This window comes from Miscanthus floridulus, chromosome 10 (assembly GCF_019320115.1).
Source record: "Miscanthus floridulus cultivar M001 chromosome 10, ASM1932011v1, whole genome shotgun sequence".
In the NCBI taxonomy this organism is placed as follows: domain Eukaryota; kingdom Viridiplantae; phylum Streptophyta; class Magnoliopsida; order Poales; family Poaceae; genus Miscanthus; species Miscanthus floridulus.
The window spans coordinates 49,024,500-49,050,813 of record NC_089589.1 but is presented as its reverse complement, the minus strand read 5'-3'; the positions used below and the strand labels follow the sequence as shown (position 1 = coordinate 49,050,813).

Here is a 26,314-nt window from a genome sequence, read left to right as displayed (position 1 = left end):
GGCGCCACGATGGCGTCCCTCCATTCTAGATCTGGGCAAGAGCAGCGTGTGAGGTTGTGGTGGCCCTCCTCATGGGAGGCAGTGCGCTATGACATCGGGGGGCAGATGTGACAGTGGGCCTAGATCCAAGCAAATATGGCACACGGAGATGGAGATGTGCATAGATCCAGATGTGAACGTGATGTACATTGGACCTTGAGCGTTTTTTTAATTTTTAATTTAGTTTTCACCACTCGTTCTGAGCCGGTGGTAACAAGCTCCTTGTCATCGTAGAATCGCAAAATCGACGGTATGGTGATTTCTGAGCCAACAGTGATGAGCTCTATGTATTACTAAACCCTGGTGGCTAGGGTTTTTTTTTCTGAAAAAGAGATTTGTGAAGGAGAGAGGGAGCGATGGGAGAGAGAATCAGAGGAAGGGGGTGTCTGAAAAAATAAGGCAAATGTGGGTAATTTGTTTCAACTTGCATGTCCACTTCTATTTCTCTCCTATCACAATCTGATGTAAGTGGAGAGTAGATTGCTGGAGTAGCAATTTGAGGTCTAGATTGTTATAATCACATTGGACCATCTACTTTTTAGTTTGCACTTATAATTGTATTATTGTAGTTTTTACGCTACTAGAAACAATTAAGCCCCTTAGAGCAAGTACAATAATAATGGTCTTATAAGCAAGCTAATGTTGATATGGAGGAGAGAAGAGAGAAGAGCTTGACTCTCAGCCAGCAACGAGCTGGGCACGAGAGCCTTTGCAGTGGTGGGTCCAGACTTCAAGTGATATAAGAAGGACTAGAAAAGAGAAGTTGAACATGGATAAAAGTAATAATAAAAAAGTTTTTATAGACAAATAAGAGACGGCTATTGTATAACTCGACTCTTATAATTTGACTTATAGCACTTGGCTTTATTAGTGCAACTCCAAGAGACTCTTTGTATTTTCGTAATCTATTGGAATAGGGATTTTGGTGCAAAATACGCCTCAACCGTGATTTTAATTAGATCTCCAAATATAGATATCCTCTGTTCCAGATTCCTTGCTGGACAAATATAGAGAACAAGGATAACTCTCTAGAGTATGCACAGATAATGTTTGAGGGTGAAAAATATAGAAAAATAACTTTTGCTCAAATAACTCTCCTCAAGTTTAGAGAATAAATTTTAGAAATACTCTTAGAGATGTTGTTTATCTGGTTTGCTCTTGGATTTTTTTTTTTTTTTTTGAGGAATGGTTTGCTCTTTGCTGGTCCATGGTAAAGAAGCCTTTTTTTTACAGTAATAATGAAGCCTAATTTTGATCAGCAAGTCCCAAAAGGGTCGGTGAAGTTCGCACATTTGCTTAGCTCAGGGGTCATTAATTGAGCACCGCTCTCGAGAAATATTTTATCCGCTTAAAGCCACAAGAAAATATTATATATTAATTCGAAAGCATCCTCAAAGTGACCTCCCTCCAGCTCTAAGCTCTTGGCCGCACGCGCGCACACACGCGAAGCACTCCGTTCCCCTCAAGCGAGAGCCGAGGCCGCCGTCCAGGACGCGCACCGCACCGCACGCACCGGTGGCCGTCCTCCATTCCAATCTACCAGCGCGCGCGCACATGGACTGGCGCCGGGCCGGCAGCCCGACCTACGGGCGCCGGCGCTCGGCGGGCGGGATCTACTCGGCGCCGGCGTCCCCGGCGCACCCTCTCGGCGCCGCCACGACAACGGCGGCGGCGGCGGCGTCGCCCGTGCACCCGCTGGCAGCGCGGTCCAACTCCAAGGCCCGCGCGGCCGCCGCCATGGCGCACGCCATGTCGCGCGCCGCGGGCCCGCGAGACGACGACGAAGCGGACCACGCCGGCAGCAACGGGATGATGAGCCCCCTCCACGGCGGCGCGTACGGGTACGGGTACGGCGGCCGGAGCCCGCTGCACGCAGCCGCTGCCGGCGGCGGCGGCGGGGCCAAGGACAAGTACTTCGGTTTCGCTCTTCCTAAGGTATGTATTTACTCGATCGCTGCTAGCTAATTACTACTGCTGCTGCTGAATTAATTACCGCTCGCATCGCATTTGCTTAGCTTGGAGACTCCTCCTTCCTGGTAGAAACTTGCCAGATTTTCGCTGGCAGTTTTGGATGTGTTTCTCGTGTTTTTTGTTGCTTTCTTTTTTTTTTGTTTTACGCTATTTTTTGTCTGTTATTCGCGTGCGTTTCGATTGTCATCTCGTCGTTGGAACCTGGAACACGATCGAACACACGTTCGTTTCCTTGGCGTATTGTACACGAGTAAGAAACGGAGGTAGCAGTACGTTTGTACGTAGATGCCAAACTTTGACCAGGATTCTGACGCGCCCGTTGTGTTGTGTGAACTTCAAACTACTCCAACTCCAGGCACTAGGCAATCCTGTGTTGCAATGCACCGCATGCAGGAGAAATTGATTTGCGTCCTGTTGCCAAAAGAAAAACATGACTAATTTTACCGAAGGTAACTGGAGCAATTTGGTCAACAACCAGAGGGTTTTGTTGAACCTGCTGCCCGGGGTCTCTCGCGAGGGTTAGCTTGGGAGAGCGGGACATGTTTAATTGCCGCGCATCCCGAGGCGGCCTGCTGGATCCTTCGATTGCGGCTGTGCGGCCACGCGGCACCCGCCCCGCACTCCGATGCCTGCGTGCATGGATCCATGCACGGTCAACGCCGCCCAATGCCTGCCTAGGCTTCCTCGCCGCTGACCTTGCCCTTTGTCTAGAGCAGCCGGTTATTTGGTTCCTCCTTCTGAACTCTAGCTGTTGTGCTATTAAATATTTAGACATATGCATGAAGTATTAGATATAGACTAATTACAAATCTAATTGCCCAAGTTACGACTAATTTACGAGACGAATCTTTTAAGCCTAATTAGTTCATAATTTGACAAACTAATACTACAGTAAATATGTGTTAATGATGAATTAATTAGGTTTAATAAATTCGTCTTGTGGAGTACTGACGTATTCTATAATTTATTTTTTTATTAGTATCGAGCATCATCCTAAATTTTAGTCACCAAAATCGAACACCACTGGTCCACACTGGTCCGTGGGTGCCCGGGTGGAGTGGAGACGGCCGATCGGGTCGAAACGGCCGGCCAACCGGCGCTCGGGCGCTGGGCGCGCTAGCTGCACGTGCGATCACGAGCCGCCCTGCCGACCGGTCAGCCAGTCAGGTCTGGATCCGGCGGCTGTTCAGACTGCTTCGTAGAGTAGCGTGCGCGGAGGGGCTCGATCGGTGCCGGACTGCCGGTAGTCAAAACGATCGGACGGGACGAGCCCAAGGTGTCAGAGGGGTCGAAGTCGAAGCCCGGCTCTACGAGGTCAGTCTCGGTGGAGATTTCATGACCTGTTACTAATGTATCTATATTTTAAAAATAGTGCAGAAGAGTTTCATCCTCGTAAAACTCTCTCTACTCTTATGAAACTCTTATCATCTCTCTTCATCAATACGGTGCCACATCAGCCTATTTAATGTCCATAAAACTCTGATAAAACCTCATTGAGACTGGCTGACTATGCATCAGAGATCTCGATGCGCCAGCTACGCGTTAAAAAATGGAACGGGCCACTCGACACGGTAGGTTTTTAAGAAAATGTTTCTTTCTCTAAATTCGTGCTTCGCTTCTTATTTAACGGTTCCTCGGCGGATCTTATTTAAAAATTCTATATTATTGACAAAAAATCATGATGTAAATAGGATCAGGAAAACCGAACTCTTGGCATAACCGAGTATTATTATCAAATACTCCTAGTCTGCGAAATCAAAATGCAAGAAAAAAGAAAAAGAAACAGACACCAACGTGGACCTGGGCCACCAGCCCATTAGAGTCCCTTCAGGCCCACTACAGTGTTGTCATGGATAGCTTCTGCTCAACGGCAGTGTTCAGCTTGCAGAGCAGTCACTCGCTAACGTCACTGCGCTTCTAACACATTCTTCGTCATCAAAACAAAATATCCTAAATGTCGCTGCTTACAATTATGCATCGTGATGGGTACAACGAAATTTATCAAAGCGAATTACACCTTCAAATAGACGTGCAAGTCAATGCCTACTACTCGGGTAATAGTCTGCTACGCCCACCGTCCAATAATATTTGCACATCTAAGTTTGGGCATGAATACCAAGATGAAGCCAAAATGACGAAACTGCCTCTACAGTATTTGCACAGTGAACATCAGTCCATCGATGCAGTGGGGCTGCAGCTGCCGCACTCCTGTCTCGTCCTGCGCGCTGGCCTGCTGGTGCTGGGCAGCCCCCACAGACTATGGGAGTGTTTGGCTGAACTGAATTTAAATTTATTTGATTTATTTTTTTAGTCGAAGCAGTATTTCTTTCTCCTAATATTTTAGCATAAACAATATTTTCAACAATAAAATTTTTGGTTCAACCGAAGACTGTCATAAGACGAGGAGCCTCTGGAGAGCCTCAGGGAGATCGAGACGAGGAGCTGCCGTTTCCTTTGTTTTTTTTTTTTCCTTTTTTATGTTGACGTGAATTAATTTTTTATTGTCTTGGTCTTAGCTGTTGCTGACAATGTGATGTGATAGTTCATGATGACCTTTTATTATGGGAATTTTTTTAACCGGAAACGTGTATTTATTACGCGACGGAGAAAGTACGTCGTTTTCTCCCTGGCTGGAAAACAGCAAGCTGGAAACCATATTTCCGTGCCAAGATATATCTACCGCCAGTAATTTCTTGTGAGGAGATAATTTACGATTATACGTGACTGTTTAATTTTTTTATTTTATTTATATATTCTGAGTCCAGGGCATGACGGGGCTGTTCCTGTTCGATTTGATCGGGTCCACTTATAGCAAGCAACCAGCGTTTCCCAGGTCTCCCTCCCCGGCCCGTTGACGTGTCAAACGAGATAAAAAAAAAGAAAAGAAAATGTGGGCCCCTTTCATCCTTCTTCCCCTGACTGGATCAACTGCAGACTAACAAGTGGGCCCACAAATGTGGCTGCACGTGCCACTGGGATGGATATTTGCGGCCTGTTCGCTGGTTGGTTTCTGGACTGGTTTGGGTTGGCTGGTGCTGGTTTGTTGTGAGAGGAAAATACTGTTGGCTGGCTGATTTGGGCTGGCTGAAACCAACAAGCGAACAGGGTGTTGGTGCGAGTGAAGGTTTTTTTTAAAAAAAAAATCATCCATTTTGCACTGCAGTGTCCGATCTTTTTGAATTTTCCGATGTTTGGGAACCTTAAGTTTGCGTCCTAGGCCCTGGTTATCGGAATCATCCTAAAAAGTTCTTATGTTCTGGGACACGAACGGACACGAACCAAGTCTGTCTTCCTCAACTCTTTACAGACACTAGACCAAATCCAACTCTTACTATCTAGAATTTTTTTTGCAAAACACACCTCTATTAAATATTTTACTTCACGAACAACTAAAGAGGACTCACTCACATAAGAGCACCCATAGCATGCAGAGAAATGATGCTTGGATTTAGAAATAAGCGGATCCAGCCATTGATTTTGCCGTTTTGCAAGGGTTGATGCTTATGTAAGTTTTTCTAGCTTCAATGCCTGAAGAAGCTCAGGTGCTTGTAGACTAAAAAATGTTATTGTCAGTTCACTTCTACCTCAACTCTTTCTCACTGCTCATCTTAAGCCAACTTAGGCATTTTTTTTTTCTTTTCGTTTATTTGATTCATGGGATTTACCTGCTTGAACATTACAACACAAACAGAAATCAAGGATCGCTTGTGATAAGTTGGTTGGAGCATCAAATTCAAGGAAACACGCACTGGGTACTCTAAGGTGAAAATGACATGCTCACATGGAATGAGTCCACGATGTAGTCCACGCACCTTGCTCATTCATCTCATCGGTAACCTTCTAGCCACATTTTGACCGCGCCCTAAACCGCTGGGTCAAGAGAGACAAAGGTGAAAATCGATCCATTTTGGACCCCTCTCTTCTCTATCACCGCTGACCTTGCTGGAGACAAGAGTGAGGGATCCCACCATGTGGCTCTAGATCTACTATTTAGCTTTTAAGTTTGTCGTCTTTGTTCTAAGTGGTTCATGCTGTCATAAAGCTAGTTACTCTTTGGCTTATCGTCTTTGCTCCGACCTATGCTACTGTTTCAGGGGAAACACATGAATATGTGCACATTCTCACATATGTGGCCTCTACCAACTACAATGATTAGATTTTAGGACGATGCCATGGGAGATAAGGTTGATTACTATGTGTCCAACTTCTAGCATTAGCATCCCCACATCGTCCTTGTAGTGGTGGAGGTCCTAGACATCTTTATCGACTCACATGATCGATGGATAATTGAGGTAATTACTAATAAAGGAGATTTATCCTTGAAATGTATTTTTTAAGTTCGATGCAACTCATGGGGCGATTGAATGTACTTCGAAAACAACATTGTCCGTTGAGCATGTTGCTTGGGCGCTAGGGATGTTGACCGAGTTGATCTCAAACACTTCGTAGTCAACTCAACCAACATCTAAATTGTTGGGGGTGTCTGGGTCTGATTTGTAGTTCTAGAACTTAGAAATTGGAATGGAGCTTAAGGAGGCTCCAAACATTGTGGGGTGACACTGGACAGAGCACCAAGGAGTGATGAAGGATAGGCAATAAGCGATGTGAAAGATGGGGGAGAACAAAAATAAATGTTTAGTGTGGTTGGAAGGCAGCACCATGGATTGAGCGAATGTTGAGTAGAATGTAGCCTTGTCAAGAGGAGGAATAAGATTATTTCTGGTCCTATGGTTGATCGGATGGCAATACATCGTATGAAAGGAAGTAAAAAGTCAGAATCGAAGTGTTAGCATCTCCTGTAATTTCATGTTGTAAAGAATATCACTAAAATAAATCAAGAGAAAATTCACTAAAATATAAATGAAAAGAAAAAATATACAAGGCAAAAACTACTATAAATAACAATTGGTAATTAATAATTTACAAATATCAAACGGACAGGGTGCAAACCGACGCGCACACCTTTCCCTTTCCAACATTTCCGCCCACCTTCGTCGAAACGGCCGAAGCCGCAAATCCGCGGGCTTCTCTTTCTCTTCGAAGTTCGAACCCAAACGAGACACAAGGCGGAACGCGAAAAGTCAAATCAAAGTCAACGAGGCGGCGGTTAGGCGGCCACCCACCCCGAACGCCGATGGACGCGCCCCGCGGCGGCGGCGGCCACATGCGGCGGCCGGGGCCCTCCGGCGCGGCGGCGGACCAGCGCCGCGCGTCCGCGGCGCAGGCGATGGCGCGCATGGAGGAGATGATGCTCGCGCACGCAGGCGCCGCCGGCGAGTTCAGTATCATCCTCGACTGCCCCTCTGCCTTCGCTCCAGCAGTACCGCCGCAACCCCGCGCCGCCGTCGGCCTCCTCCTCCACCAACTCCTCCCCGTTCCGACGCGGCGCGCAGGGCGGCGGCGGAGGACGGGACGAGGGAGTCCCCGCGCGCTTGCGCCGCGACGGGAGCGGGAGCGGGCACGACGCTCTTGACGACACGGACACCGCCGCGGCGCGCACCTCTCGCCGCGGCGCGGTCGATGGAACGGGCTCGGGCGCGGCACGGCCGCGAGCGGGTGGCGCGCGCCGCGAGCGCGAGCAGGAGGAGACGGTAGAGGCGCCGGTGCGGCTGACGGACCCGCGGAGCGTACGGAGGCCGGTCTCCCGCGGCGCGACGCCTCCACCGAGGTCCACCGAGGTGAGACGCGTGGCGGCTCAGGAGGAGGAACAGCGTGCCGTGCGCCGCGAGCGCGAGCAGGAGGAGACGATAGAGGCGCCGGTGCGGCTGACGGACCCGCGGGTCGTTCGGAGGCCGGTCTCCCGCGGCGCAACGCCTCCACCGAGGTCACGCGTGGCGGCTCAGGAGGAGGAAGAGGAGACGCCGCTTCAGCTGCTGGCACGCGGCGGGCGGAGCTCAAGCGTGACGAGGCCTGCAGAAGCGCCGCAACCGACGGTAGCGCCGCAAGCGTCAGAGACCGTGGCTGCTGCCAGCCTGCCTGCCACAAGGCCCTCTAGTCGGCGGTCGAGGCGGGACGTCGGCGTGAAGCAAGTTGTGTCTGAGGTAGCGTCGAGCGTGGACTCTGACGTGGAGAGCGTCGGGCGGTGGAGCAGCCGAGGGAGTGAGGACGGTGGGGATGAGGCAGTGTCGTTGCCCAAGCCTTTGGCCGCCGTCGTCGCCAGGGACCGGAGCAGGAGCAATTCGCCCGCGATAAGTAATGTCAAAGATGATAGCTTACCATTTGTTATCTCAAGCAATTCGTTTGAAACAACTCGGAATTTAGCTATAGCAAAGAAAGAAACAAGTCTGGAAAAAGTATTAGTACTGTTTTGCTCCTCATATGCTCTGCTTCATACTCTGTTTGGAACCAAAAGATTATAACAATATTTTGTTTTAATTTTTAAACTATGAACAATTTATACGATACAAAGCATATGCCAAACAAGCCACTGGATAATGTAGTTGCTGAAGTTGTGATTCGGGTCTGTTCTCAGTTTATTTCAGTTACTGGTGACTGATAATTGATTGCATTGCTGTTATACTATTTTTCCTTGTCCCACAACTTTTAATTACTGGTAACTCGAGATATAGTTATTTAAAAACATGGTATTGTTAAATTTGTTGTTTCTTGCTGTACATTCTTGTTTCATGCTGCTGCTGCTTTGATGTTTCCTTTTGATACAATTTATATTTTTGCTTCATGTGAACATGAAGTTAAGGAGATATGAGAAGTGAATTCTTGATCCAGAAAAGTATTACTTCTTTCAACTTCTTTTTTTAAAATACAACGACAACAACAACAACAAAGCCTTTAAGTCCCAAACAAGTTGGGGTAGGCTAAACTTTTTTTTTAATATTCTGAAGGAACTACTTGCAATCTCAGATGCTGAAGCAAGCCTTGTTCTCGAATATTTCGGTCACCTATGAAACGGCGCACCTTATTTCCTCTGTCATTGTTTACCTAGTTAGGTCGGAATGGTGTGGACTCAGCTGCAGCAAATCGTGCACCATCAACAGGAAGGTCAACCTTTGCACCTCCAGTTGGCGTTAGTGTGAGGCCTCTACAAGCTGTGGAAATTCCCACTGGGACACCTAAGGATAGAAGGTGAATTGTCAAGCTTTTTTGAGATAATTCTCTTGCTATTTCATTGTCATATTGCCAGCACGTCTCTTGAAAACAGATGCCGCTCTCATTCTATTAACGATTTTATGCCCCAGTTCATAGTTGCGACTTATGGTTTTTTTGCTACATATTTAGATTGTAGAGTTTCATACATTGTACTTGAGAGACAAGCCACTTTCTTCACTTCTTGATTGCATAGAATTTTTATGTTCCTTTACAAATATTGCTTTGGAATGTCCTTTTTCATAGACCAATGCCTTTCTCTTGGCATAGACAAGTGTGTTCCTATCTTTTTATATTTAGTTTTCCTCGAAAGTATGAATATTTTAATCAGAAAAACTTTTTCTGCTGTTAATGTTCATCATAATGTTGCTAATGTATTCATTGCATAGGAAATTAGTCTGACTTCCTTCTCAGTACGTTTCATCATTACTGATATAATTGTAGTCTATCTATAAGTAGTAACGAGATTGCTGGGATTAACAGTTGATATTTCACCATGCTGTAGGGCTGTTTATCCAGATCCCACTTTTGCCCAGTCCGCACGGTCACGGGACTCACATGACAGTTCAACACTAACAGAAGAGGTCTGTCGCAAAGCTTACTACTGATCACACCTTCTACATTCTATAGTTTTCAGATGCTTTTCTACAGAACAATTAGTGAACTTACACAGGGCTTTCGTCAGTAATAGTGACATAACTTTTTCCAATTAAGAATCTGACAAATGCTGCTTTTGTTTTTCAGCTTGAAATGCTAAAAGATGAGAACGTAAATCTTCTGGAGAAGGTGCACTATGGTTCTTACTTGTATTCTAACAGATTCCACGAATCAGAAAATAGAAGTGTCTTCGTTTCATACTAAACTTATGTAATACTCTTCCGAATTCAGCTTGGGCTAGCAGAAGAGAAACTTAGACAATCTGAAGCCCGGACAACGGAGCTTGAGAAACAGGTATTCTGTTTGGCATTTCAAGTATCTGGTATGACTGTCCCAGATTCTGCAGCTTCATTCAGAGATCTGAAATTTTAATACTGTGCTTGATGAGTTTCTCAACATGCATCATACTATTGCTTCATAGTATACATTTTCAAGTGTTCAATCGGTACTTGTAGTGTTAAGATTGTATTATTGTATAGTGGCATAATCAAGAGGTTATACCAGCCTTTTCTAACAAATTTATTATAGTATCATACTACCATTTTCCATAAGCGTAGTTTTTACTTCTAAATGATGCCTCTCCAAATATGAAAGCTCATTCAGTCAGGATTGAGTTTAAATTATTTGTTTTTGCATTACTTCGTTCATGTGACCATTGTGATTGGATAATTTGATTATGTAGAGCACATATGATATCCATTTTATATCTTTGTTGTCTGCAATATCTCCAGGTTGCTAATCTCGGCAATGGGTTATCTATGGAAGTAAAACTTATGAAAAGGTATTTGGAGTGTATTTTTGGATATTTTACACGTTTCCCCTATCACATTATCCATGACTTCCAACTTATGGATGCAGGAGGGAGGAGATGCTTGTAAGAAAGGAGGTACAAGTTTAATTTTGCATGTTTATCTGTTTATGGTAATAGTGATCAATTGGATTTTTCTGAAATGGAACTGAACACATGTTAAATAACATTGCTATCCATTCTAGAAGTGTGATGAATGATGCATTAGAATTCCCTCATTTCGTTGGTTGAAGTGGCCCGAATCCATACTTTATATAATCTAAGTTTTGATAGAATAATTGCTACTCTAGAAAATTTCTTCAGCTGGTAGGTGTTACAAGAGGACATGGTGTTCATACATATTTTTTTCCCTGATTTAAAAACAGCAAGAGATAAGAAAAGCTCTTATATCCAAGAATGGTAAAAGTGAGGAACTCACCACTCTTCAACAACAGCTACAGGTAAGGTGCTAGCCTATGCCCTACAATAAGGAACATTATGAGTTCAACTATCAGTTGTCAATAATGTTGTTTTCTGTTCTAGTCTGCAAGAGAAGAAGCATCTGCTGCTGTGAAGAAACTCAAAGAAGCTGAATCCGAAACACAAGAGTTGCATACAATGACACACAGGGTGATCTTAAGCAAAGAAGAAATGGTTAATTTCCTCTATCATTTTTCCTTTTATCCAAAGATTCAACCAAGCATAAATGTCTAGTTGCTTGTGGAAGTGCTGATTTGAAGCACATAATTATTGTACAGGAAGAGGTTGTCATGAAGAGGTGTTGGTTAGCCCGTTATTGGGGCTTGGCTGTCCAATATGGTAAATTCAGAATAAGACAACCTTTTTATTTTTGCAACGAATTCAATTGAATGCTGGTTTTGTTAGCATGTGGGGACCTATAACATCAGTCTTCCTAAAATTCCTGTCATTCTTGAGTTCACAGTAACACTGTTATGTTTCCTTAGTTTCTAAACTCCTGACTCCTGTCAAAAAGGAATTTACCGAATTCCCCATTTCATAACGTATTTACCAATTGATGCTTTGTTTTTTTCTGAGTAAATTCTTGCAATTCTGCAGGCATTTATCCAGATATCTCAATGTCAAAACATGAATACTGGTCTTCACTTGCACCTCTTCCGTTTGAGTATGTAACATCGGCTGGACAGAGAGCTAAGAATGGATCTGAAACAGAAAGTAATGGTTTGGAAGACGTAGACAAGCTTGTTCATGATTTGACTGTTACAGCAGGGGAAGGCAACGTAGAAACCATGCTTGCTGTTGATAAAGGACTTCAAGAACTAGCTTTCCTGAAGGTGCTTATCTTTTTTAACTAGGCTTTCATCCATATTTATTATTCATAATATACATTCAGCAGTTCTCAGCACCTTAGGTAGCCTGGTGCTGAAGATTTTCTAGATCAAACTTTGCCATTTACTTTTTTTCTGTTGTCACTTTTCTGATGCTCCTAATTATTTTTTGGAGGTTGAGGATGCGGTACTTTTTGCCCTTGCCCAACACCATCGTTCAAATGTTGCTGGAGCAGCTGATCCAGGTTTCTTCTGTTGTTTTTCCTATTTGTTATTGATAATGTACCAAGAATATTTTGCATAAAAGATCATTATATTATGAATCATCAATTGATCAGTTGACATAATTCCTTAATTGGCCATCTGAGAAGCTAACTCACGTTTATGGTTTGGTGTTTCACATATGCAGATATTAAATCATCTGGGGATGAAAAATTCACTGAAGCATTTGGTACCGTTATCTCTCTGTTTTCTGTAACCATCATATTAATAGCTAGCTATACGAGTGATGTTCTTTCAACATTAGTTGGCTGGTTAGCTGTAGCATCACCCAGTGCCATGTTTGTTCTGTTGGGAAACGTTACAAATTCATGACCAATACTTAATCTAACTTGTGCAGACCTAAGCAAGGATGAGGAAGAAGATGTACTGTTCAAGCAGGTACCGTCCCTATTCCTTTTTCTCTGAGCCTGACTTCAATCAGCAAGTTGGTTAATTTTGTGCCAAGTTACTAATAAAATTCATTTTGCTTCATGGTGACTGTGTCATCCCTTGTAAGTTTATTCCTTTAGTCTTGCATGTTTTAGTATAATTGTGGCTAGAATAGAAGTTCTTGGTTGTTGCCTTGGTGTGCCCTAAGGCCAATGTATTAAGAAAAGGAAAAATGAAGTGTCGCATATCATAATTACAGTCAGTTTTGTAGAGCAGAAAAATGAGCTGCATGAGGATGCACAGTATGAGTTACAGAAAAAAGTTGTTCAATAGACTTTGGCTATATAGACCAAAGAAGTACAACATGCCAGATGCCGAGATTATGTAAATGCTAATGTTCTTATGTGGTGACCGTCAACTCTGATGCCACTGCTCAGGCTTGGCTCATCTACTTCTGGAGGAGAGCTAAAACCCACAACGTGGAAGAGGATATTGCTGAGGAGCGATTGCAGATGTGGATCGATCGACACGGCCAGCAACCAACGTCACATGACGCTGTGGATGGTATAATTTTCTTTTTGCTAGTTTTCTTATATTATGCTTGTGGCTGGTGTCACACTGAACATCGAAGCCATAACGGTGTTGTTGATCGTGAAAATCAATCCTGGCCAGAAATGACTTATACCTTGAGCATTATTATATTCTGGCAGTTGAGCAAGGCATCCACGAGCTGAGGAAGCTGGGCATCGAGCAGCTCCTCTGGGAGCTCTCCCGCCATGAGGCGAACCTCACGGAAGACGAACCGTCGGATGTCGAGGACCTGACCTAACAGCCCTTAGCGGACGACGGCGACAATCTTCCGAAATGCAGTTCAGCCATATATTTGTATATCACATACAGAAAACTGGGACATTGTAAACATTTTTGTGGTTTTGGTTTTCAGCTTTGTCACAAAATGGTTCATTGATTCTTTTCCCCCATGTACATAACTCCCACCCTACTTTTTTGGTTAGTAGCATAAAAAGCAGCTTGAATGGTGCAACTGGAAGTGTTGTTGCACATGGCGGCGAAAGGCGCAATAGATAGAATGATTGTTGATTGATCAGCCGACTCTGCATATATGGGTTACACGGCATGCATGCAGTCCAACAACAGAAAGGAACAGGTCATGTATATTCTGGAGCCACATGAATGAAGAACATTAAAGCAATACTTGATTTGTCTAATTAACAGCAGGAACAGGGGTCAAATCAAACCTAGTGATGCGCTTGCCGTGTGCCTTTTACAAAGCTGAAGCAATCAGTGAGTCAGTAATACCTAGATCACATCTGGTTGCCAAGTTTTTTAATTCACAATTACGTGCCATTTCATTTGATCTGGCCGGGTTAGCAGTGACACCAGAGCTAGAAAGAAGAAGCACCCGACACAAAATAAAAGACCCATAAACTGAGGCCAACTAGGCCCATGGCCCGCTTAGTTGGCAGATCATGAACCGCGCTGGTAACAGAGGCCATTCGTCCTGCTCTAGAGAGGAAGGAGATGGTGACTTGGCAACTTGCGGTCCTATACCTCCGCCCCCATCCAGGCAACCACCCACCGCACATACTTCAAATATTATTGTAGACTAGAAATATGCTCGTTTGTTGGTTTCAGCCAGGATTTATCAGCCAGTCAATAGTGTCCTCTCACAACGAACCAGCATCAGCCGAACTTATCAGCCCAGAAACCAATCAGCGAACGGGCCGTACAGCTGCTAGGCTGAAACAGTCTCAATCGCCGGCGCCAGACAAATGGCGTGGTTGCTACCTGGAAACAGCCAAGCAGAATTAAAAGGTCAACAATGTGGATACGCGTCCAACACAACGCCAACGCCAACGCCAACGCGGAAGCTGGTTGATCAGAGATGCCAGAAACCAAGTACTGCAGCACAACACCATCGAGGACTGCTGGGAGCTGGACGAGATCCTGGGTACCTGTTCCGTGAAGCTCCGAGCAAGCTCGCTTGTCTTCTGTTCGACGCCTCCGTACCCCCCCTGCAAGCAGGCCACCCCCAGGTTAGCCCCGGTGCAGTAAAAATCTCTCACGGTTACCTTTTTTTTGAGAGAGAGAAACAATCTCTCACGGTTACCTATTGCAAACTTTCTGTTCCAGCTGCAGTATTTGTTTCGGACAGCTTTTGTCCCGTGAGGAACCGCCGGCTGTTTCACTTTTTTTTTTGTTTTTTTTTTCATTGATTTCTTCTTTTGTAAGTAGCTTTTCTCAAGAGTCAAGACAAATTTTAACCGTGTTTCTTGATATCACAAAGCTAGTTACTTGTCCAATCAGTGGCGGGCCCAGCGGGTAGTCCAGTAGGCCCAGGACTACTTCGCAGGCCATAAAAATTTTGGCCCAAACAGGCAACATCGTCTGCGGTCCACCCAGGCAGCAACCAGCCACTCCCGCTCCACGACTGCGAGTCCGCGACTCCATACTGGCGATCGCCGCCCACCGGCTGCTCGCCCCTGCCACCGCCTGCCCACTGCCAAGCGGCAGCCCCGACGCAGCGCCGCCCCGCGGCCCTGCGTGGCCGCTCTCCGCCAAGTCCAACGGCGGCGGGCGCACCAAGAAGCTGGTCGGGATAGCTGGTGGCCGCCCAGTGCCCTAGTCCGTCGTGCGCTCTGGCCCCGCGCTGGCCTACTCCAGTCCTACCTGGTGAGTTCTGACGAAACTCAAGATTTGTATTGTTCATGGGTTGATGAGAGTTAGTACATGGAGCTTATCTGTTAGCAGGTCCGGTGCGCCGGTTGAAAAGAACTGAGGAAAAACAATTGATCTATATTTCTCGTAGCCTAAACTCCTCTCCTCTTCTCCTCCCAGCTTATCCCCAAAATCATCTCTATTTTATCTCAGATTATTGTCAGATCCTTCCACGGTCTTGTGGTGAGTGCTTGTGTTTACTTCTGAACTTGATTTGGACATTGGAGAATGTAGAATGGAGATTGGACTGTAAATTGGCCAATTGGGCTTAGGGAGTGTGGATTTGTGAGCCTAGAATTGATTGAAATTTGTTGTTTTTTCCATGAAATTGAGGCATGAATAAATCAAATATTGCATTTTTTTTAGAAGTATGATGCAAAAAATAGCATTACTTCTGAAATTGAGCCTAGGTTTGGTTAATTTATAGTCATGTATACTGAACTTTTTTTTAGATTTTACCGTATTGTATTAAATAATTTTGGCGATAAGCATGAGACAATTTTTTTTTTACTAGGACTACCCTGGTTTCGAATCCTGGGTCCGCCACTGTGTCCAATTAACTACCTAGGTGGTACGCGCTTACAAAGTTATCCATGTTCCCATTACATATGCTACTCCCTGTATTAAATTGTTAATTATTCTGATTTTTCTAGATACATATATAATATATAGACACATAACAAAAGCTATGTACATATAGAAAAGCCATAACGACTTACAATTTATTAGAATGAAGCATGTAGATTGTAAATTTTAGCAACATGTGCACTAGACTGAGTGTCTAATAAGTATCTCAATTGGTGAACGGTTGATACAGGACATGCCCCATTCTCAGTAAATATATACATGCGGGCCTTACTACAGTGCTCTAATTAGCTCCTACAAGGTAATACAGTAGTAAAGTCAATTCAAATATGACTCACTGATTTTTAGAAGGGATATATCAATTAATATTTGTAGAAGGTAACAAAAAAAGCAAAATAAAAATCAACCATATGCAGAAGGATGTGATGTGGCCGCCGAGAGGTAATTGGAGCTCTTATATTCAATGTTCTTTAATTTCTTATAAACCACTCTAAATCCTTATTTGGACCGAGAGCAATTCCAACAATTTCTTTATATCTTGTTCCGCACTTTAGAGAACCAGCTCCGCTCTCTATCTTTGGTAAGCAAGAAACCAGAAATAGAGGACAGGGATATCTAGAGATCTCCTAGTTCAAGATCGTAAATGTCAATAAAATCTCATTTCCTATCAATACAGAATGATATAAAGAGACTCTCGAAGTTGCTCTTATGTTATAAGGTAAAACATGATAATATTTCTCCAGATCTATCTAAATGGACAATCCATACTCATTTAATAACACTCCATCGGTTCCAAATTATAAGTCGCTTTGACTTTTTTGGTACATTTATTTTGGTATGTATCTAGATATAACGTATGTCTAAATACATAGAAAATTCTATGTAAAAAAAAGTCAAAACGACTTATAATTTGGAGTGGAGGGAATACCATATAGTAAAGCCCATGTTTGCTCTTACCTTGTACAAAGGATTACTGTGTTATTGTTAGTGAGTTAGGACGCGAAAGTCAACTTTTTTTCCCCTGTAGGAGACAGAATACCATGGAGACCGAGTTACAGCGTACCAGTGTGATGCCAATGGAGTTTACACTCCAGACGTTAAAGCATATGACGGATGGTTTTTCTAATAATCTCATAATTGGTCATGGTGGGTGTGGAGTAGTTTACAAGGTATGATTATCACTTGCATCCACAAATTACAAGAACTCATACCATATTATATTAACAAAATATATTCAATAGGGAGTATTGGACAATGGGGAAGAAATTGCTGTAAAGAAGCTTTACCGCATCCATCAATCAGGACTCGAGAATGACAAGCAATTCAAGAATGAATGTACTAACCTTATGAGGGCTCAACATAAAAATATTGTACGGTTAGTTGGCTACTGCTACGAAATACGACACCAACTTGTTGAGCACAATGGAGAAGTCATTTTTGCTGGAGTGGAAGAAAGAATTCTATGTTTTGAATACTTGCAGGGTGGAAGCCTTGAAAACCATCTCTCAGGTATGATGGCTCTCAAATTAGACTGTTACTAGTCCATCAAACCATGCTCTTGCATGGCTAGAATTTTATAGAAGATATTAAGTATCAATTATTGCTTAATTCCGCTTACTAATAAAAATGTTTATATTAAATTGTATTTTCTTTATTTATTTTCTAACATAATAGGCATAATAGATACTTTGTAGTCTTTATACGATCATAACGAACTTACTAATTATTGATCTATATGTTTTTCATTAATATCCATAGTTTTTTTCTTTGCACAACATCTTTGTGTATATTCAATATGCATTACGTTTAAACCTTATCTTCAATTATGGTGGCTCTTGTTGCAGCTCATATATTATGATGTCGTGCATCTAAATTTTGTTTTTTCAAATTTTATCCGGTTTGCTACAGATTTTTTATCCTCAAGTTAAGTTGAAGTTCTTGTTCTTATTCTTATTCCATCCTTTGTACTTTTTAAATAATAGGGATTTGATATCATAACCTGCACTCTTAACTATTAGGATGGCATCACCAATCATTTGAAATTTGCCAATAGTGATTAGAGTCTACTGAATTGATGGTTAGACGTTTTTGATATTTTTGAGAATTTCTAGAATCTTTTTTATTATTATAGCGGGTCTTGGGAGGCTTAACGTGGAGGCTCTACATGGGAACTCTAGTTAGAATTTATAGAATTTATTTTTTTCCATGCACAATATGTATTAAGTTCAAACACTATTGCTTATGTATCATTTATTCAAAATTTCTTTTTTATTTTATTAAGAAATATTATATGCCATTGGCTTTTACAATGTCTCAAATAGTAGTTTTTCCTTGCACCATGGCACTCTAAATGTTGGATTTGTCATAGCAAAAAATTATATGTGTTAGTAGTATTATTTTATAATATAGTGTTTAAATTAAATTGCTAATATTGCTATGACATAATGTTTGTTTAAAATGTATAAACTTATTTAAGATAACTTAGGAAATTTATTACCATGGAGTATTGATATAACTAAAAATTGTTAGTCCTTTCTATGCGCTTTCTTACATATTTTTTCCATGCTTCATAAGATATTAAAATAAATATTTATCTAATGCGTACATATTTACTTGATCTACATGGTGAAATATTATGTTTACTTTTAACTTAAGCACGTACAAAGTGTGTAACTTAAAAATATATGGATGTTGAATTATTTTTTTCGTTATAGGTTATATTAGCATTTACATGTGGATTTGAGAGATATTTTTGTTATTTTTTTACAATGCATAGGTGGATAATTTATATACAAATTAAAAGGTTTACTTTCTAATCTCTTTCATGATGGCATATATTGGTAATTTAAATGCAAATTTATTAATTTGTATTATTTTTTATAATGGCATATGTGGGTAATTCGTGAAATAGTAGAGTTTGGTATAGATACAAAGTTTGAGGGTCATTATGAATAATCTTTTATTAATGCAAGTGTGGGTAATTTAATTTTGAAATTTCTTTCATAATGGCAAAGGTAGGTGATTCTTTTATAAAACATAATAGATCTAATAGCTATTATTAGCACTAATGATTACATAATACCAAACTAAAGGCTAGATGTTTCTGTTTATCTTGAGAATTTTTGGAATGATCTTTTCTTTCTAGCATATCTAGTGAGAATTAATGTAGCCTATAATTAGTAATAGTAAGATTTTGTATGTAGCCCTTTAAAAAAGATTTCGTTTGTAATCTCTGCAATTTATTTCTTCAATAGTGCACTTTATACATGCTTCTACAGATGAATCCCACGGATTAAATTGGTGCACACGTTACAAAATAATTAAGGGGATTTGTGAGGGCTTACACTACCTTCATAATGGATGTAACCATCCTGTTTATCATCTGGACTTAAAGCCTGGGAATATATTGCTGGATGAGGACATGGTGCCTAAAATAGGGGATTTTGGTTTGTCACGACTCTTTGATTCAACACAAACACATGTCACGTCAAAAGTTATAGGAACACGGTAAGTTAACTGTTCATGAGAACAATAAACTTCTGTTACCAACTTTTTTTTATTAAAAATCTAACTGTATTTTCATACCGTGCAGTGGATACATGCCACCAGAGTACATCACGAGCCACAAAATCACAAACAAGTTTGACATATTCAGCTTGGGTGTTATCATCATACAAATAGTTGCAGGACCCGAGGGCTACACAAAAAGCGATGAAATGCCCTCCCAACGATTTATTGAGCTTGTAGGAAACAAACTTGCTGTGTCTTAATTGAATACCAGTCCCTTTTTGCAACAAAATATTTGTTGTCTTACCTGTGCTGCAGTCATGCCACCTAAGCTTTTCTGTAATTATGTGTCAATATCGCAGGTACATGGAAACTGGTGTAAGAGGTTTCAGGAAACAATCCCGGCACATACATCACAAGAAATTAAGACAGCCCGTCATTTGAGAAAAGAAATTCAGACATGCATTGAAATAGCATTAAGATGTGTGGAGGCTGATCGAGAGAAAAGGCCTACTATAAGCGAGATTCTTGATGAACTGAACAAGTTTGATACATCCGCCTTCAATGAACTAAGTAAGATGAATAATATTGCCAACAGCTCACCTATAAGCCAGGTACATACTATCACACTGGTCATCCTATTCTTGTGTTGTCATCTGCAAAAGCAATGTGCGTGTACACAATGCTTCTCGGAACAATTTACTATCTTTCACCTAAAATATTACATTGCTTCTTCTTTCCATTAGTTTATATTCCTTTGATCACTCTATGTGGACGTGGAAGGACTAATCTGACTACCCGGCATATCTTCCAATTTACCACTCATATACTTCCTATCCTTTTTCCCATGTCTTGTACTATCATATTAATTTTAGCACATGAAGGAAAATTTGTTTTTTTCTTTCCTTCTCAGCCCCTCTCTTAGTAGCATTTCTATAACATGGAATCCTGAATGAAAGACCCTCTGTTGTTCTAAATTGTAAATCATTTTGGTTTTTCTACATACATAGTTTTTTTATTTACCTAATAAAGCTAAAACTGTTACAAATAAAGGGAGACTGAACTGGATTGATACTATTAAGGCCCAAAGGGGGACAATATATAGAGTACATGAGGGAAACCCTAGACTAGGGAGATTACACTAATGCCCTTTGACTATTATACCTTAACAAAAACAACTTAATATTTGGAACGGAGAGGAATACTTCCCACATAACTCACGTAATATAATGTATTACACGAGCTATCTATGTAACAAGTAAAAAGTGTGATTTACGTATCTCTTGAAACAAATGTTATTTGATCATGTTTATATAAACTGCTGCAAGTTTAAATCATGAGAAACCTCTCTAAAATATTGTTGTCTTCGTAGGACACCGCGGACTTAAAAGGCAAGCAGGTTTTGTATCAATACCGAAGCTCAAGTAAGTTTTTTTTTGTTCCCATGCGACCTTATCACGCATAGGTTACACTACCATTTTATTGTTTTCAAAGATGCAGGAGAGTTTTGCGCCTGTTGGTTTGGGCTTTTAGGAAGATTCTGGATCTTTAAAAGCAAAAAAAAAAAAAAAAAAAAAAAAAAAAAAACTCTAGGAAGCCAGAAGCTCTTTTAGCTTATTGGCTTATGGGAGTCGTTTGGCTGTTGAGAAGTCCACAAGCTAGTATCTAAAAGTGGCCAAAAGCTTAAACAAACAGGGCACATGTATCATTGTATTAGGAGAAACGAGCATAAGAATACAACACACACCAATCCACTTCCTAGAAAAATAGGTTAAATTATCACCTATTCAGAATAAAGTGACCCCACCGCAAGTCTACCTAGCTAATTAGCTAGAAAACACAGCGAGCTACAGAATTGTTACAACTTTGATCTTGGAATTCTCTTTGATTTAATTGCTGAATAAAAATTGGACAAACCTAATTAAATCCAACAAGAACCACCCTAGCACCGGCTTGACTCGTATCCATCATCCCGGTGGTTTGAGATCAACACTGTGCTCAATTCAGCCATCCGCGGGGATCTATAGAGCAGATGGGATGTAAGCTTTATGAATCTTCCTTGGGGCCAGAGATAGACTTACACGAGATGAGGTGAACATAACAGCATAGCACTTAGTCAAGTGTTTGAACTAGATCTCTCCATTTTAAGACTTTTGTAAAATGATTGATAAATGAATAGATCGATGAAGATATTCACCTGAACAATCGTTTGGTTCCTCTTTTCCCAACAGGCATGGATGATTACAAAGAGCAAGAACCTGCAAGGTGCCATGTAAATATGGAAGAAACAAAGGAGGAAAATGCAGGTAAAATAGACGTGTTCCTCCATGAAGAATATCACAGGCCGCTGACCAAGAGATTGATGGTTCCCAATGTTGCAGTAGAGGATATGCAAGGGTAAAAATACAATTGAAGAGCTAGATAATTTTCGGAAACAAAGGGAAGATAAAGCTACTTTTAAAATCAACAGATAGGTACCACAGTTAGGTCCATTTTTATTATAAAATAGTTGAATGCATGCAGTATAATGTTTCCATGCTGTCAACATGGAAACCTGTTTATAATGGAAAAACTACCTTCTACCTATACAACAAAGGTATAACCACACAAGCGTCAAAAGCATCATTGGTAGCTCAAATCAGCAAATACTGTATTTCTTGGAATGTTCAAACAAACAGCAACCTACTCCTTTGTTTTGAAAAAGTAACCCTACAGTGATACAACAAGAGTAAAAACATGATGTTGCCTCAGTCAGGTACATTGTCGAAAGGTCAGTTTTATCTCTCTGTTTTTTTTTTCTTTTTGCTGCTTAGCTACTTTGTTTGATGCCTTAATCTTTGCTGCTGATATTACTTCTACTTCTAATTTGAAGCCATCTTAAGCTATTACCGGATTTGTTCAAAGTATTGTTGAAATCATAAGTATTACTGAAAGAAACATCAAATTCCTTTTCCACTACTCTATAGAAATAGCTGGCCTGTTTTTCGCTTTACAATGGTGAAGCAAAATAAAAATACCGGCCGACAAATTATTGAAAATTGAAAAAATGAGATAACAACCGACCGTTCATTAGAACTCTTTAACGTCCGACCTTCTAATGCTATTTGGTATTTTTAACAAGCTCCATGTGAGTTCGTGCTGTGGTATAGTAACAGTAGCTGGCCTGTTTTTCGCTTTACATAGGTAACTAATTTGCATTGCAAATTTGGAAAGCTAAAGGGACCATCTGCCTGAGGTTCATCAGCAGGGAATCCATCTGAGCACATGGATATTTAAAAAGCAAATTCCTTGTGTGCCATTATAAAAGATTACAATTCTTTGTGAGCCACTGAAAAAGTTCGGTGGACTTCAGCGCCACTGTTCTAATTTTTTTTTTGCCCTCCATGCCACTGCCGTTAGATTGGGCTCTAACGGTGTCAAACTGTAGGTGTGAAAAGTCAAAAATACCCTTAGGTCTAAATATACCATTAATTTTTTTGAGCATCTTAACGACTTCAAATGAAAAAAAAACTCAAAACTAGAAAGTTGTAGATCTCGTCGAGATCTATAAATTTCATATAAAAATATCTCCATTTAATTCTGCAAAAAAGATATGATTTGATATGATTAATATATCTTAGAAAAATCATATCTTTTTTGCGGTATTAAATGAAGATAATTTTTATATGAAAATTATAGATCTCGACGAGATCTACAACTTTCTAGTTTTGAGTTTTTCCATTTGAAGTCGTTAAGATACTAAAAAAATTAATGGCATATTTAGACCTAAGGGTATTTTCGACTTTTCACACCTACAGTTTGACACCGTTAGAGCCCAATCTGACGGCAGTGGAGGGCAAAAAAAAAAAGTTGGAGCCGTGGCGCTGAAGTCCGCCGAACTTTTTCAGTGACTCACAGGGAATTGCGATATTTTTTAATGGCTCACAAGGAATTCCCTCATATTTAAAGGTCATTTCGTGGCAATGAACATGCTAAGGATAAGAGCACATCAATTGTTTTGTGCCCAACATAATTACAAAAATCTTAGACGTGCCATTGGATGATTGTCATGACACCCTAGATTTTAACGTATTACGGTATTAGGGACAAAATATTATACCGTGTCTTGATTTTGGTATACCCCTGTTTGGCAGAGTGGAAACTCGAGTACTAAATATATATTACATGCAGGGATATTCTCAAACCCTGGTGATAAAGATGGGAATAGTTACGGCAGTCGAACCTCTTCAGCTTCAGTGCCTCCGAATGTTAAGATCTTCAATTTTGCAGATCTCCGTTTAGCCACAAAAACATTTCGACCTGACAGCGTGCTCGGTGACGAAGAAGAGTACTGGGGTATCTCTAAAGGTTGGATTGATGAAGAAACACTGTCACCTTGCCTGTCTGGCCTTGGAATGGCTATTGCTGTGAAAAGACATGAACTGGGTTTGCAAGTGAGTAAGGCACTCATACGGTCTATAGCTTGTTATATCCTAAGTCATTTTGTTTGAAGTTACTATTGGAAATTCATCGTTTTGTGATGCCTTTGAATTTACTAAAGGTTTCTAATTTTGCTATTTAGATATTTGTATTTTCTCTTATTTTTTAAGTTTCTATTTATAGGCAAAAGTTCATTACCTAGGTATGTCTACACATCCCAACCTTGTTAAGCTCATTGGCTACTGCACGGTTGACGACGAGTCGCTACTAGTGTGCGAGTATATGCAACGTGGGAGCTTGGAAAATCATCTTTCTCGGAGTAAGTAATACAAGACAAATATAAACTACTACCCTTGCCATAGTATGTTCTTTATAAACTACAGTACTACACTAGTAGGAAATGCCTGCATATGTGGGCGTCCAAGACAAATATAAAGATACATGATCGTTATTGAATGGAAGCCGAATAAGGCACACAGAGGCACTTTCTTGGAAGGAAACTGTTATCAATTTATCATGTTTTAGGAAGTAATGTAAACATTCGAAGTAGTATAGATGATGATGAAGTATGCTCATTAGGATGTAAAACATCTCTTACAATGATAACTGAAAATAATTTCAGTCCATAGTGAAAATCAGAATCAGATGCGGCATGAATGGCATTGAATGCCATGAGTTAACTACTATAGTTTTGCAGTGGCCTGAAAAACCAAAGACACTATCAGCCAGCTATCTGAATCCCTTTTTTCCTTATTATTATAGGATCTAGTTCTAGTCCTCTTTCATGGAACCTAAGGTTGAAGGTTGCACTTGGAGCTGCAAAAGGACTAGCTTTCCTTCATTCTGCGAAAATTGTTTATAGAGACATGATGACTCGCAATATTCTCCTTGACACTGTAAGCCACAGTGAGCCATCAATTCTCCGCAATTCATTTTTATATACATGGTGGTGTAAGTGATATCTACTGAAAGGGATGCATCATATTATTGGCCAGGCGTATGATGCGAAGCTATCTTGTTTCGGATCAAATGGTCCTATTGGTGCGAGAGATTATGTGTCCACAGTAGCAACCCTAACGTATGCTTATGCAGCTCCGGATGATCTGTCAACAGGTAAGCGTTCAAATGCAAATTTTGATGCCCCCGCCAATGTTATACACATTTGCTTGTATTTTTTTTAGACCGCGCCTAAGTATATATATGTTTTTCATTAAGAGGAACAAAATAATTAATATAACGCACAAAAGTCTAGGCTTACCAAGATCAACTTGATCCTCACGGCATGGGACTAGTGTCGCAAGAATCAGTAACAAATATTTGGTTTAGACAATTACATGAAAATAATTCGAGCCCACCGAAATTGAGCACTACTTGCTTGTCTTGGATCCAAAACATGGAGTAATATTTTGTGTATTCCCCATTATAGCATTAACTTGGCTGCCACAAAATGTTGTAATGCTGCCTTTTCCCAAGAATAATATATTCAGTGCTTGTATTTTGAAGCAGTATCCCTGTAATGTAATAACAATTGAAAACTTTCAGGGGAACTTACTGTGCAGAGCGACATCTACGGTCTTGGGGTAGTGCTTCTGGAGTTGCTGACGGGTCGTTGTGCCTTTGATATAAACCGGCCGAAGGGGGAGCAGAATCTAGTCGAATGGGCACGGCCACATCTCATAAACAGGCGCAAGATATGCCGTTTGGTGGATACCAGACTAGGAGGTGAATACTCCACAGGCGGGGTGAAGAAAGTCGCTGCCCTTGCTCTTGAATGCCTGGCCTTGGATGCTAAGATGAGGCCGTCCATGGACAAGGTGGTCTCTGTTCTCGAAGGAATTCGAGACTCCATTGATCAACACATAAAACGAGCACATCTCAAGTCCAATGGTAAAGGGAAAATGTGGACATTTGGGTAAACTCCCACGGCTAGGCTGATGGAGAACTCTAATGACAATAGAATTGACATGATGATATGAGCCATTTGTGTAGAAATGGCAATCTGGAACGCAGGCAACTGAAGAAGCAAAATCACTTTGTCAGCATGCAGGTGGGGATTGGAGACATCCCCAGTCCACCCCTATATGTGTCGGCACATGAACACGCATGTCCCTAAAGCAACAGCCGACGAGTGGTTTTATTTGTCTAACAATGATAACAACCGGTGAAACCCAGTGATGCTTGCTGTGTGCCTTACACACTGAAGCAATCACAGCTTGTGCTGTCAGTTTCTGAAGGGAACAGTCACTATTTTGACCTCCCCAACTATCGTCGTCATCCAATTTTCATCTTTGAAGTACGAAATCAGACATCATATGCCTTAAATAAACTATCTAAATACCGGATAGATCATAACCCTAACTGATTTTTTACGATCGTTTTAGACTACATAAGGGGCTACATCAATCATCCTATGTGATGCTATGTTAACTACAAATTGGACTAGTTGATAGTTTAAGGGTCAAATGTACTTTATTAAAACAATTACACAAATATTTTTTTTAAATATGTCTAAATATTTTCCCTACAAAAGTAATGCAGTTAAAAATCTTAA

At 41.2% G+C, this 26,314-nt stretch overlaps 2 protein-coding genes and 1 pseudogene across 6 annotated transcripts; all 3 read left to right on the top strand.

Moving 5' to 3' along the window:
- The first annotated feature begins 1,543 nt into the window (after nt 1-1,543).
- LOC136488598 (uncharacterized) lies at nt 1,544-5,776 on the top strand. The gene is made up of 2 exons (XM_066485479.1): nt 1,544-1,974; nt 5,702-5,776. The coding sequence occupies exons 1-2, from the start codon at nt 1,594-1,596 to the stop codon at nt 5,774-5,776; spliced, it is 456 nt and encodes a 151-aa protein (XP_066341576.1). The 5' UTR covers nt 1,544-1,593.
- A 1,315-nt stretch (nt 5,777-7,091) lies between these two features.
- Nucleotides 7,092-13,671, top strand: LOC136490184 (coiled-coil domain-containing protein SCD2-like; annotated as a pseudogene).
- Nucleotides 13,672-14,338: 667 nt separating this feature from the next.
- LOC136486574 (uncharacterized) lies at nt 14,339-26,083 on the top strand. 5 transcript variants are annotated; one of them, XM_066483507.1, is made up of 15 exons: nt 14,339-14,570; nt 14,668-15,207; nt 16,070-16,138; nt 16,865-17,006; nt 17,079-17,346; nt 19,116-19,344; nt 19,430-19,580; nt 19,707-19,958; nt 20,717-20,768; nt 21,576-21,650; nt 23,515-23,777; nt 23,947-24,082; nt 24,526-24,659; nt 24,759-24,876; nt 25,306-26,083. In XM_066483507.1, exons 4-15 carry the CDS (start codon nt 16,878-16,880, stop codon nt 25,677-25,679), a joined length of 2,181 nt encoding a protein of 726 aa, XP_066339604.1. In that variant the 5' UTR covers nt 14,339-14,570; nt 14,668-15,207; nt 16,070-16,138; nt 16,865-16,877; the 3' UTR covers nt 25,680-26,083. The 5 variants fall into 5 exon arrangements, with proteins under 5 accessions (XP_066339604.1, XP_066339603.1, XP_066339606.1 ...); XM_066483506.1 differs by lacking the exon at nt 16,070-16,138 and adding an exon at nt 15,286-15,435; XM_066483509.1 differs by lacking the exon at nt 14,668-15,207.
- The last annotated feature ends 231 nt before the right edge of the window (nt 26,084-26,314 follow it).

Bases quoted from the DNA above. Each gene is read 5' to 3' on its own strand.
- LOC136486574 (XM_066483508.1), top strand. From the start codon at position 16,878: ATGGAGACCGAGTTACAGCGTACCAGTGTGATGCCAATGGAGTTTACA. The intron at 19,581-19,706 runs GTAGGAAACAAA...TCAATATCGCAG, and splicing joins CCCAACGATTTATTGAGCTT to GTACATGGAAACTGGTGTAA. The intron at 19,959-20,716 runs GTACATACTATC...TTGTCTTCGTAG, and splicing joins ACAGCTCACCTATAAGCCAG to GACACCGCGGACTTAAAAGG.
- LOC136488598 (XM_066485479.1), top strand. From the start codon at position 1,594: ATGGACTGGCGCCGGGCCGGCAGCCCGACCTACGGGCGCCGGCGCTCG. The intron at 1,975-5,701 runs GTATGTATTTAC...CAACACAAACAG, and splicing joins TCGGTTTCGCTCTTCCTAAG to AAATCAAGGATCGCTTGTGA.